Consider the following 12,435-nt stretch of genomic DNA (forward strand, 5'->3'; position numbering starts at 1 on the left):
TCCTTTAACTCTAATCTCCATTAACCTACAAACTCTCAAACAAAGGTTAAGGGTGTTAATGTTACAAACTTGCCATAAGTCTACGTACAAGTAAGTAGAGAGTGTTAAATCGCAAAACTTGACAAGTTGAAGGATGTAATTAGCATTGAGAAAAACATTGAAATAATGTAAAAGTACGATATCAGTGAGGTTTACCAAATTGATTTTGATTATTGGTAAAAAGCACATAAACAAAAACTTGATCTGATTTAGCACGCCCCTCCCTCCCTCCCTCGCCTCCAACCTCAAAACCCTTTCTATCGAAATTCGCATCTCTCTCTCTCTCTCTCTCTCTCCCTCTCTTTCTTCTCCAATGGAAGACGATGACGAGTTTGGAACTATCTACACAGATGCGTTCAAGCCGTCCTCATCCTCTTTATCCTCCCTTCCGCTGCCACAAAAGCCTTCTACTGCCGATTCTTCTCAACGGCCGATCGATCTCAATCTTTGTAATGACGATGATGATGACACAAGCTACGGTCCATCCGTTCGCAGTCCTGCTTTTACGTCTGATCAATCCTTGGTTAATTCTGTTCACAATTCCATTTCCACTGAAAATGATTTAGCTGCTGGTGTATCTAGGGTTTTGGGCGCTACGGATGCGAAATTACAGAATACAGCTAAGAATATTGGCGATGTAGCTAATTTTCAATCACAAAAAGAAGATAAAGATTTGAAATTTGATATTGAGGAAGGTCAGACTGTAACAATTGAAGATTCAGGTCCGATGATCCCGGGGCTTACTTTGGAAGCGGATGATTCAAAGAAGAATGAAATTGACCTCAGCGGCAGCCGAGGTGGTCGAGAGGAAGATGACGATTGGGAGGAAGACAGTGATAGTGAAGATGATTTGAGAATAGTGTTGAACGATACTAATCATGGACCCTTGGGAATGGAAAGAGGAATGATGGCTGATAGGGATGATGACGAGGACGACGAGGATGAGGATCCACTTGTAATTGTGGCTAATGGGGACCCTGGTCCTCCGATGGAAGAACCGGACTGGGTTGTAGGTGAGGATCCAGCTCCAGCAGCTGGGGCGGAAGGGGAGAGGAAAGAGAGCGGAGAAGCAGCTGTGAAAGGCAATGCTGTGGCTGCGCCGAAGCTTGTGTATAGCAATCATGTTTATCATCATCCATTTCATTCTCAGTTTAAGGTCAGTGTTGCTGTTGCTATAAGTTGATCTTTAAACAAAGAAAAAAAGAAAAGAAATACAGTTGTTTTATGGTTTGAGTGGGGTTTGTGTCTCCCCATAACTAGATGAGAATGTGTAATTGTAATTGTTGTTTCCTCTTCATGTATGTAAATGGGAATGAGAATTAATTGGTCCTGATGTTTGTAATTGTGGATGCTTCCAGAGTTCAAATTTTCTACGTATATTCAAGCCATTCATTCGTTAATTGACTCCTATTGTGAGATTATTATTTGTCCTCTATTTTGCATGATTTATACCTTTCTAACCCAAGCATCTAAATTGTGATGTCAGAACAAAAATAAAAGATGAAAGTCTTGAAACCTCTTCAAGGCTTTTTGTCAAATCAATCACTGTGTCTCATTCAAATTTGTAAATAAACAATATGAGGAGTTGAAAGCTGTTCCAATCTTCAGAGTCGGGTGCTCCTACATGGATTAATCAATGATACTAACCTTTTAGAGATTTACTTCCTATTAACATTCTTGGTTTAATGAATTATTCCACTGGATCTCATCATTTGGGTGGGGGACACAGAACCTTCAGATGCTCAAGATAGGCAGAAGCTTGTAATGACAACAAGATTTCTATACTAGCAAGTTATGGAATATTGCATAGTTATTAAAGGGCACATGGTGCACTGCATCATTCATCATCTAAGGCATCATCAAACTCTTGTTCATGAAACTGATCCTCTTCATCCTCATCAACAAAATCAGTTTTTTCTTCCTCCTCATCTCGAACAACTGCGGGAGCTTTTCCTCGAACACTAGAAGATGATACTTTAGCCCTTTTTTCTACTCTAGTGTTATATGCAATTTCTTCAACTCTAGCAGCCTTACTAATTAAACCCCAAGGTGCACCTATTTCACCGAGGCGAGCCTTTGGCAACTGCATCTTGGCGTACAATGGCACCCCTGGCGCGCACCAGGGAGACTGGGCCCGCCATTCAGTATGTTAAGGAGCTAAGCAAAGCGCCTGGTGCGCCATAGACGTGCCATTAATAACTATGGAATATTGTCTTGCCATGGCATCCACCTCGGTGCTTTAAGTTCCTCTATTAAGTGAATAATAGAACACAGTTTTATAGTGTGTCTGGTTTGTTCCATTCTGTATGCATTTGCTGCAAGTCCATGAAATTGGTAAAACTAAATCTGATCATTGATAATCTGAAGTAATTGTTGAAGTTGGTCATTAGTTTTGCTTGCATCAATTGGTCATGACCAGGAAAAGATGCATATACTTAACTTCACAGACAGATATGCTAAATTTCTCAACAGTTTTCTTGGTCTGTCAAAATTATAATGAGATATTTGATCCACTCTTTATTGGGCAGCAAATGGTTTAATTTTTTCTTGTCTATTTGCTTCACATGTGAAAAAGTCTTAGTCTGCTAAACATGTCTCTCTTCATTTGATGCAATTTAAGGTATAACTAAACTTATTGTACATCAACGTTGATTCAAGATTACTGCCTGATATATTCTGGAATTGTCACCAATTATAGTTCTTAGGTCCAAACCTAATAGTTGATTTTGAACTTGTAATATCCTTGATAATCCATGGTCATTTTGATATGAAATTTTATGCTTCAATGTTCTGAATCCTATTTGTGGTCCGTTAAAAAAAATTAGCTACACTTTTGATAAAAATGGTGGTTTATGCACTTTCAGCCTACTCTGATGCCTGTTTCTTTTTGCAAATGGTCTAATTTAAAATTGAAGGTACCATCTGGGCTACATGATAGCTTGCATTTTGAAAAGTAGTTAATTTTACATTTTCCTGTATTTGCTTGCATGTTTTCCTTTTTATGAGAAATATGAGAATGACCAGCTATGGAAAAAGCCAATATTTGTTCATTACTTGTTGTCTACTTGGCTCTTTTCTTTCAGAAGTTTTGATTTTTTTCCTGTAATTTCTTTTCTGCTACAATATATTGGGATTGCTTATTTTGTACCTTTTTTTTTATCTTGAACTTCTAGCTAGTAGTTTGGTTGTCATCTATATGGTTATATACTGCTGCGATCTGCACATGGAAAACTGTAAAATTGCAATTCTTCCGTCTAAAGTTCATTCCCCCCCCCACCACCACCCCATCCATTCCACTTATTTTCATGCGTTTCTTTGTTAACTGTATGGTAAATTTTCCACTGTATGCAGTATGTGAGACAAGGTGCAGCACCGATACCTGGAGCTACTGCTGTTGGTCCTGGAGTAGTCCCAGGTCAAGTTCGGCCTCCAATTAACATGGCTCTTAGTGCTGGTCGTGGTAGGGGTGACTGGAGACCTCCAGGAATGAAAAATACTCCAGCAATGCAAAAGGGCTATCATCCTGTTTATGGAATGCCTGCTTGGGGCAACAATAATTCAGGACGGGGCTTTGGTGGCGGTCTGGAATTCACACTTCCTTCTCACAAGTAATATTTTCTTACTAACCCATCCCAGGAGCTTTTTAGCATCAATCTGTTGCAAATACATTATGCCAGTTTGGTTGGTTTATGTTCTCACCATCTTCAAGATTCTTGTTACTTGCTAATTGAGTCTGCTTAGGTTAGTCAGTGGTCTTCATTGTACCAATAAAGAAGTGATTTCAGTATATATGTGGGCTTGTTTAGTTCGTATCAATAGCCAAAGCATGTTAACCATACATTCTCTATCTCTTCAAGTGTTGGGCTGGTTAAGTTTTTCGTATCAATTGTCAAAACATGTTAACCGCACATGCTCTATCTCTTCAAGTGTTGGGCTTGTTAAGTTTTTTATATCAATAGTCAAAACATGTTAACCATACATGCTCCATCTCTTCAAGTGTACACTTCTAATTTTTAAGATGAAAAGAGAATAGCAAATTTTTTAACTTTTTCCCCATTAATATGTTTGTTTCCTTGCACAAATATGTTAGTTTGCATTCTATGTTTGGAGTAGTAATGAGCTTTTTCTTTGTTGTTTCAGCAAAAAAAGGGAAGTGTATTAATCCAAATGTGTTTTTGAATTTTAGTTTTGAGAATGCTGCTGATCAATTATCTATATAATTTTCAGGACTATATTCGACGTTGACATCGACAATTTTGAGGAAAAGCCATGGAAATATCCTGGTGTAGATCTATCAGACTTCTTTAACTTTGGTTTACATGAGGAGAGCTGGAAAGATTATTGCAAACAGCTGGTAACTGTTGATTCTTAATGATGTTTTCTACCTAGTGAGTGAAATACTTAGTCAATCTTTCATCATGTGATCAGGAACAACATAGACTGGAGACTACAATGCAAAGCAAAATTCGTGTTTATGAGAGTGGGCGTCAAGAGCAGGTAAAAAGATGTGTTATGTGTGCATGAAATATTAAGTGATATATGTAAATGAAAAATATGCATTTGATCTCTCTCTCCTCTCTCGCTTTTTACTCTTTCCTTCCTTTTATTTCTATAATGAGAATAACTTTTTATTTATGGTGCCTTTAGTTTAAATGGAAGTCGAAATAAAATAATGGATTTAGAGCATTTTAAGAAAAGTAATATATATATATATGTTACATACTAAAATAAGTACCTTTATATCACTTACAATGTTCATTTTATGATACAAGTAATAGCAATTAAATTGCACCATGGCATTGAACCAACCAAAGACTTAATTAATTAATTTATTATTATTATTTCAGGATTATGATCCAGATTTACCCCCAGAATTAGCAGCAGCAACAGGTCTTCATGATATCACAGCTGACAATTCAAACCTTGCAAAGTCAGATGTTGGACAGAGTGATTTGACAAAAGGAGCTGCCCGTTTGCGGCCACCACTAGTATGCTTCAGCTTTTTGTTGTTTTCTTTTTCTTCATTTCTTTTCTTGAAGTTCTATTATATTTATTATTGTCGAAGAAAGAGTATGTTTTGTTTTTGGACTTGAATGTTTCTTTTATTACCTATGAATTAAATGATCTTCTCTCACACTCATAATTCGTTTCCTCTTTGCCCTATATTGCAAAGCATGGAATTTTGAGTTTTTTGTTATCTGTTATTGAATGCTTCTATAGCATTTATTTGCCATAGCAGCTTCAAGACTCAAATGCGTAATTTATTTTCTACCAGCCAACTGGACGAGCAATACAAGTTGAAGGAGGTTATGGTGAACGCCTTCCATCTATTGATACTCGACCACCTCGAGTTCGAGATTCTGATGCAATTATTGAGGTAAATAGTTGCTTTTGCTTTTGATTGCAGTATTTATACTATTACTTCTAATTTAAACTGAAAGTACTTCTGTGAACAGATTGTCTTGCAGGATTCTGTAGATGATGATTCTTCCACAGGAAATGGTGGTCTGGATGGACCAAAATATGATCCCCCAAGAGATGATTTCAGAGGAAGCTGTGTGCCTGAAGATGACACGCCACAGATAGAAACTGAATATTATGATTTCCCGCAAGGATATGATGGTCAAAAGCTTGGCGGGAGAGCACCCTATATTGATTTTGTTCAAGATAACATACCTCAGGGGGATGGTATTATGCATTCCCAACCTGAGGCACCATCACAATATCCTCTTGGCTCCAGGGACGAAGCCGTTCTGGATAGTGGGGACTATGGCCCATCCGATGAGGAAAGGTATGTGATAGCCTTTTTTGGATGTAGTTAAATATACAAGAGACTTGTTTTTTGTATGTTCCATTAGCCAGGTTTCTTCAATAACTTATTTTCATTGTTCTATATTGATGATGCATATTGTGGTAAGTTCTGAAGGTTTATTATATGGATGGAGAGTAATAAGATCAACGTCTTAGTGTTAACACCTTGAATTGGCTACTTATTAAGACCGAGTGGTTTAAATAGTAGAGAGATGCAAGAACATGTGGGTGGAATGCAGGGTTTGTTTTAGTGTTACGATGGAATGGAAGGAGCTAATCTATCATTAAAAGACTTGCAATTTCTGCAATATTTCCTTGTCAATAAAGAATCTGCATGCCCTTGATGGAAAATTGTACTAAACAGATAAATAACTATAAGGAAATTTGAGGACTGAGAAATTCAATAAAGACTCGTAACTCCATCTAGGTACTATTAAACCTTGAACTAGAGAAACTGGGATGTAGTTCATTTCCTCGCTCAATGGTGACTTTACTGCCATTATTGGTTTTATCAGGTAGCTTTTGTTTCCCCTTCTTTGAATTCTGGTTAACAGGACATAGTGTCCAAATAATGCTTAGTCTCATTTTTTCTCCTTTAATCTTCAATGAAATAAACAGCTGAAATTTTTAGTGCACCTTGAAGACAATTAAACATTATATAAAATATCTTGATAGTGTATCCAGCGATAGCACCATGGGTCATGGTATAAGGAATGTGAGTATACAAAATCATTCATGAGTTATGACACCAGTACATGCGTTTTCCAGGCTTTCTTTTGAGCAGAAAAGCATGTGAAATCTCTAAACACCAGATTACGTATAGATGGAAATAAAGAGCGGTGAGTTGCGGTGACTAGAGAGACAGTTGACCAGTACCTGTTGCCGTGAATTCAAACCTGTTTTTGGACGAATTACTTATAGGGGCGTTACCTATGGAATTCTATTCATTCAATAAACGTCTATAATATGTTGATTTATTTGCTTGTTAGTGGTTGTGAATTGTCTGAAGTTGTGACTTCAATTTTTGGATCATGTCTTTGCGAGTCATTTTAATTCATAGAGATCTCATCTTCTGTTTGTTGTTGGATTGATTTTGAATGAGGATTATGCATCTGAATTAATGAAACATCTTGGATTCTCATTGTCGCAGGCAGAGACAGGGAAGGACACGTGACAGATCCCCTCGTTCTACTCCTAGTCAGAGTGCCCTGGATAAAACATCTCTTGATAATGTTGAGGAAGAGTCGGTTGAAAGCATGGATGGCAAACGTAGTCCAGTATTATCATCTCCTGATTCTGTTAGAGATGCCAGGGACCAGAGTGTTGAGATTAAAGATGCTGCTTTGCCTGGTGAGTCTCTGTTAGCTGAAGCAAGTTCTGGAATGGGAAAGGATGGGACAACTGAGATTGAATTGACCACAAATGACAGCAATAAGGATGGAAATACACAAAATTCTTCAAAGAAGCAAAAAGTAATTTCTCATAATGAACAGTCTGTGTTGCAAGAATTAGATGATGGAGAAGAGTCCAAGGCTGCCAGAAGCAGTGAAAACAGCAAAGGTAGATCAGGAAGCAGCAAAGAATACCAGAAATGGATGGATGGTGTTGAGGAGGAAGTCGTTCAAGAGAAGGGTGCTAGAAACTCTGGAAACTTTAGGAGGCATCTTGATGATAATGAACAGAATTTCCGAAGAAAAGAGCGTGATCCTAGACAAGAGATGGAGAGGAATCACATGGTAAGAAAAGGGAGGGAGGGTTCTTATCCTCATAGAGATTTGGATGTAGGAGTTGTGCATCATTTGCATATGAGAAATGAGGGTCATGACAGGCGTAAGGAACGAGAAATTCCCGATGGAGTTTGGCAACGGAGGGAGGAAGATCAACACAGCAGAAGAAGTAGAAAAGAAGACACAAGGAAGAGGGAACGGGGAGAGGAAATAGCATCCAGACACAGAGACAGAGGTAACGTTCGGGAAAGTGAGAGAAGTGACAAAGAGGAACTCATGCATTCTAGAAAACACTTGGACAATGGTAGCTACAGGGTCCTTTATGATAAGGATATTAGCGCAAGGCACAGGGAAAGAGAGGAGAGTAGGCATGACATTGTGGATGATTACCATAGCAAGAGAAGGAAAGATGAGGAGTATTTGAGAAGGGATCACATGGACAAGGAGGAAATCTTTCATGGTCATAGAGAAACTGCAAGTCGTCGAAGGCGAGAAAGAGATGACATTGTGGACCCACGGAAGAGGGATGATCTGCAAAGACGAGATGACATTGTGGACCCACGGAAGAGAGATGACCTGCAGAGAATTAGGGACAACATGGATGATTACCATGCTGTTAGGCATAAAGATGAGGTATGGATTCAAAGGGAAAGGGGTGATAGACAAAGGGAGAGGGAGGAGTTATACAAACTCAAACAATCCCATGAAGAAAGTTTATCCAAGCGAGAAAAAGATGAAGGACGAAGTTCTGTGAGGACTGGACATGGTGCAGATGATAAAATATGGATTGGGCATGCTAGGTTGAAGGATGAACACAGAGTGTTAGATAAAGATTACCAAATGAAAGATCCAGTTCGAAACAGTGAACAACGAAAGAGAAGGGAGGAAGAAAGTTATTCACATCATAGAGGACGGGACGATGTTTATGTTCGAGGAAGTCAACTTAATAAAGAGGAGAGAAAATCCAGACAAGATAGGTCAAGTACTCGTAATGATCGTGGTGTTGATGGTCCTGAGAACCAAAGAGTGCACGAGAAAAAACACAAAGATAACACAAGGAAGAATAAAGAGTCCGAAGGTGGAGATCATGGTACTTATGACCCTTCCAGAAGAAACCAAGAGGATCAGAGTGGTCAGACTGATGTGATGGTACGTTCTACATACCACAATACCACAAATTGCTAATGGAAGAATATCCTCTCTCATGAGTTCAGTTATTGATTTATCCCCAAACATAGTGAATCATGATTCTGAAATTGGTATAGTTAGCGTCCTTAATAATGGGAAACTAAATCCTTGAAAGTATTACCATTGCAGTCTTTTTTCCCAGGCACCATAAATAACAATAACATAGTGAAATTAAACCTTGGGAAGTTGATGAAACAAAGTGATTTTACTCACTTTTGAAGAATGATTCATGTTTGTCATACAAGGATATGTTTCTCCAGTTGAGCAATGTCATTGTATTAATTAATGTCTGTAGAAGCACCACCAAACATGACAATGTCGTTTAGTTCTTGCTGAAACAAATGATTAATAACCATCTAGTAATGATACTCTTATACCTTAACGGGAGCACCACCATCTAATAGTGTCTAGGCATTCTCTTGTCTGCTGAATTACCAGCTCTACGTGCATCCTTACAGTTGATAAAACTTATTTATGCATGTGGCTTATAAAGAAGATAGATTTTTCTTCCTTTTACAATCCAGGAACCATGCCAACCATGCAGTAGCGTAGATAGATTTTGTCACTGACTGGTTATGATGTCAAGTTTCTCTTTGAATAAAGAAAGTCCTTATGCTTATTTAATTGTTCAATTGCCCCAAGTAGCTGGGAATATAAGAGAAGAAAAAAAGGATTGTTGCTATGATGCTTACAACTTTCTTTTATGATAAGGCACTTTACCATAAATTCTGGCTTTCATATTGTTTAGTTTGCATAAACTTTCAGACTCTGTAATCAAACTTTCAAACTAACATAACAATGTAGAAGTTACCAAATTTAGTTTAATTTGGTGTAACGTGTATCAAAGATATTACTTGATTCAAAACTGGGGGTTTCAGAAGCTAAACTAGAGCAAAATCATTCTGTCTCATATTCAATTTTCCGACTTGGACATATGGTGAGAATTCAGTACTTCTGTGTGACAAAATTAGTATCAATTTCATGGCATTTATACACCATGACCGCTGGGCAACAAGGGTAAAGGGATGAGGTATGTAATGCCTAGATTGTTGGAAGAACTGTGTATTTTTATTAATTTTAACTCTTTATTCTTGCCTGCTTTCTTTTTAAGTTCACACAATTCTTCCTCTTTTCTCTCTGTTTTACTTGTAATGCTTGATTTTTTTATCACCATGCTGAGATCTTTTATAGCTTGGGTGACATTGCATGCTGGGGTATATTGATATGGGTTCTTGTACTTCAACACGTAATGGCAAATACAATCTCGTGATGATATGTGCGCTGGAGTTCTAGGTGATTGGAGCAATAAAGAATATGTTTCAAGGGCATGCTTAGGCACACATACCCATTTTTGGAACCTGACATCACATTTAGTTCTAGAACTAGAGTAGGTTTGTTTAATGATGATCTTTTCGTCTAATCTACGGTGATACTTTCTACAAGATTGTTTACAATAAGGTCTTCAAATTGTTTACTTCCATGTATGTTGTCTGTTTTGTTGTAACTGAAATTATGGTTCTAAAATGTCAACCCTACTTCCCTGAGTTTGGCCTGCAATGCTTGATTGTTACAACATTTGGTTAGGGGTTAAAGAAAGCTGCTGAGCAACGAAATGGAGAGAAGATCTTAATCCAACACAGCAGCAAAAGGCACAAGGATGATGCATCATCAGATGATGAACAACAAGATTCAAGGAGAGGACGCTCGAAATTAGAACGATGGACAAGCCACAAAGAGAGAGATTTTAGTATTGCCAGCAAGTCATCAGCTTCCTTGAAGTTTAAAGAGATAGATAGGAAAAACAATAGCAGCTCTTCAGAAGTTACCAAGGTTCCGGATGAACTCCCCAGGCGAGCTCAGGCTGCTGAAAAGCTTCCCTCAGTTGAGGAGGAGAAAGATCTCACTGATACAGACAACAAGGATAGTGATGCAAAACCTTCCGATGATCGACATCTAGACACAGTTGAGAAGTTGAAGAAGCGAAGTGAGCGCTTCAAGCTTCCAATGCCTAGTGAGAAGGATGCTGTGACAGTAAAAAAATTGGAGAATGAGGCCTTGCCTTCTGTCAAAACCGGTAACCCTGTGGAGTCAGAGATCAAGCCAGAGCGGCCAGCTCGGAAACGACGATGGATTAGCGGCTAAAAGTGAACATGCAAACAGGTGCATTCCTTTTGTCTGGAAAGAAGTTTCTGCATTGGTCCGGAAATCATTTAACTGGATGATCTCATCCTGCTGCAGTTTTTATATTATATTGTAATCAATCATGTTGCTTCCAAAATTTATTTTTAAATGATGTGTACATACTAATAGATGTAACATTGAACTTGTCACCTTATGGTGGCTCTGAATTGCGTCTTAGTGCGAATTCAAACGATTTTGCTCAGATTGAAGGTTCCTGACCTGCAATTAGTGCTAACAGCTAGCTTATGGTGAGGGAGGAAACCGGTAGGAGATGATTTCTGCCGGTAGCAGGTACCGATCAATCATTCAATACCAAAAGAGGCAAGACACTGGAATGCTGTAAAAGAGTTGCTCTACTGAGACAAAATCGTGGAGCAATTTGAAGTGAAGCAACAAACGAATATTTTATCTTTGTAGAAAGAAAAGAAAAGAAAAGATTTACGGCAGTAGACTTGAACTAGTCCTGCTCCAGTCCCATTATATGTATCATCATGTATGTGTATTTGATAATTGCTCTGTGCAAGTATTGTATTTTTTTAGTGCAGGAAGCTAGGAAGAATCACATATAATATTCAGAACTAATTTTGTGTTTTACAGATGAGTTATAGTGAATGATTTATGATATAGCCATAATTTTCACTCTGTCGGGCTCCATCTTTCCTTTCATGCTGCAGGTTATTATTATTATAAGTTACATAGAAATCAAGAAGCAATAGGAGACGAGTACTTGTGTCCAGGAGATGCCAATTTTGGTTACTGATGATAAAAAGTGATATGTAAAAACCCCAAAGAATTTGGGGGTCAGTGGCAGTATTTTCGTATAGTAGAAATGCAAGAAATTGCGTGTTATTGAATGTTCATTCCTAATTACCCAGTCCTGCATTATTTGAATTGCAAATAAGGTGGAGATTATCGTTCCCTTTCTTAAAGGGTTTAAGAAAGGGTTTATTTAGTGAGCGACTATATACCGCCCCTTAATTCCGGTTCACCGCATCCTATTGATCATATTGCCCTTCTCATTATTTCAAACAAGAAATTTGAAAATTCCAAATCCTCTCTATTTTCTTTCCATTTTCAAAAAACCGAGCTAAAACGACATGGCACCAAAAGTAGGCATGGGCAAAGGATACATGGGTATTACGGTAAGTTTTTCCGTTCAAATAATTAACGAAATCATGATTTTTGCCTCCGAAATCGCACCAAACGGGTTGAGTTAGATGCCCGTCACTATTCCTCTGGTGGTATACGTGCCGCTTCCGTCATGGAGCACTGTAGAGGTGATCGGATTCCTGAGACACATGCTATTGCTTGGACGTGGCTGATGCTCGGTTCCACCTTGTTCGTAGACAAGAGTGGTGACCGCATCCGACCTTCTTGCCTGCTAGAGGTGCAGGACTCGGCAGCTGGAGCTGCTGGACTTTCTTGGGGATCGGCTGCACTAGCATATCTATACCGTCATCTTGGTATTGCTAGCAGAGGAGATTGCGGG

At 38.4% G+C, this 12,435-nt stretch overlaps 1 protein-coding gene across 2 annotated transcripts; it reads left to right on the forward strand.

Moving 5' to 3' along the window:
• The first annotated feature begins 238 nt into the window (after nt 1–238).
• LOC136202582 (FIP1[V]-like protein) lies at nt 239–11,588 on the forward strand. 2 transcript variants are annotated; one of them, XM_065993292.1, is made up of 9 exons: nt 239–1,195; nt 3,391–3,647; nt 4,267–4,393; nt 4,468–4,536; nt 4,887–5,027; nt 5,315–5,416; nt 5,496–5,830; nt 7,001–8,726; nt 10,350–11,588. In XM_065993292.1, exons 1-9 carry the CDS (start codon nt 353–355, stop codon nt 10,905–10,907), a joined length of 4,158 nt encoding a protein of 1,385 aa, XP_065849364.1. In that variant the 5' UTR covers nt 239–352; the 3' UTR covers nt 10,908–11,588. The 2 variants fall into 2 exon arrangements, with proteins under 2 accessions (XP_065849364.1, XP_065849365.1); XM_065993293.1 differs by having other exon boundaries at nt 10,359–11,588.
• The last annotated feature ends 847 nt before the right edge of the window (nt 11,589–12,435 follow it).

The sequence above is a fragment of the Euphorbia lathyris genome, chromosome 8 (assembly GCF_963576675.1).
Source record: "Euphorbia lathyris chromosome 8, ddEupLath1.1, whole genome shotgun sequence".
Classification (NCBI taxonomy): domain Eukaryota; kingdom Viridiplantae; phylum Streptophyta; class Magnoliopsida; order Malpighiales; family Euphorbiaceae; genus Euphorbia; species Euphorbia lathyris.

Coding starts and splice junctions, on each gene's coding strand:
- LOC136202582 (XM_065993292.1), top strand. CDS start 353: ATGGAAGACGATGACGAGTTTGGAACTATCTACACAGATGCGTTCAAG. Junction 4,394..4,467: donor AAGATTATTGCAAACAGCTG/GTAACTGTTGAT, acceptor TCATGTGATCAG/GAACAACATAGACTGGAGAC. Junction 5,028..5,314: donor CCCGTTTGCGGCCACCACTA/GTATGCTTCAGC, acceptor ATTTTCTACCAG/CCAACTGGACGAGCAATACA.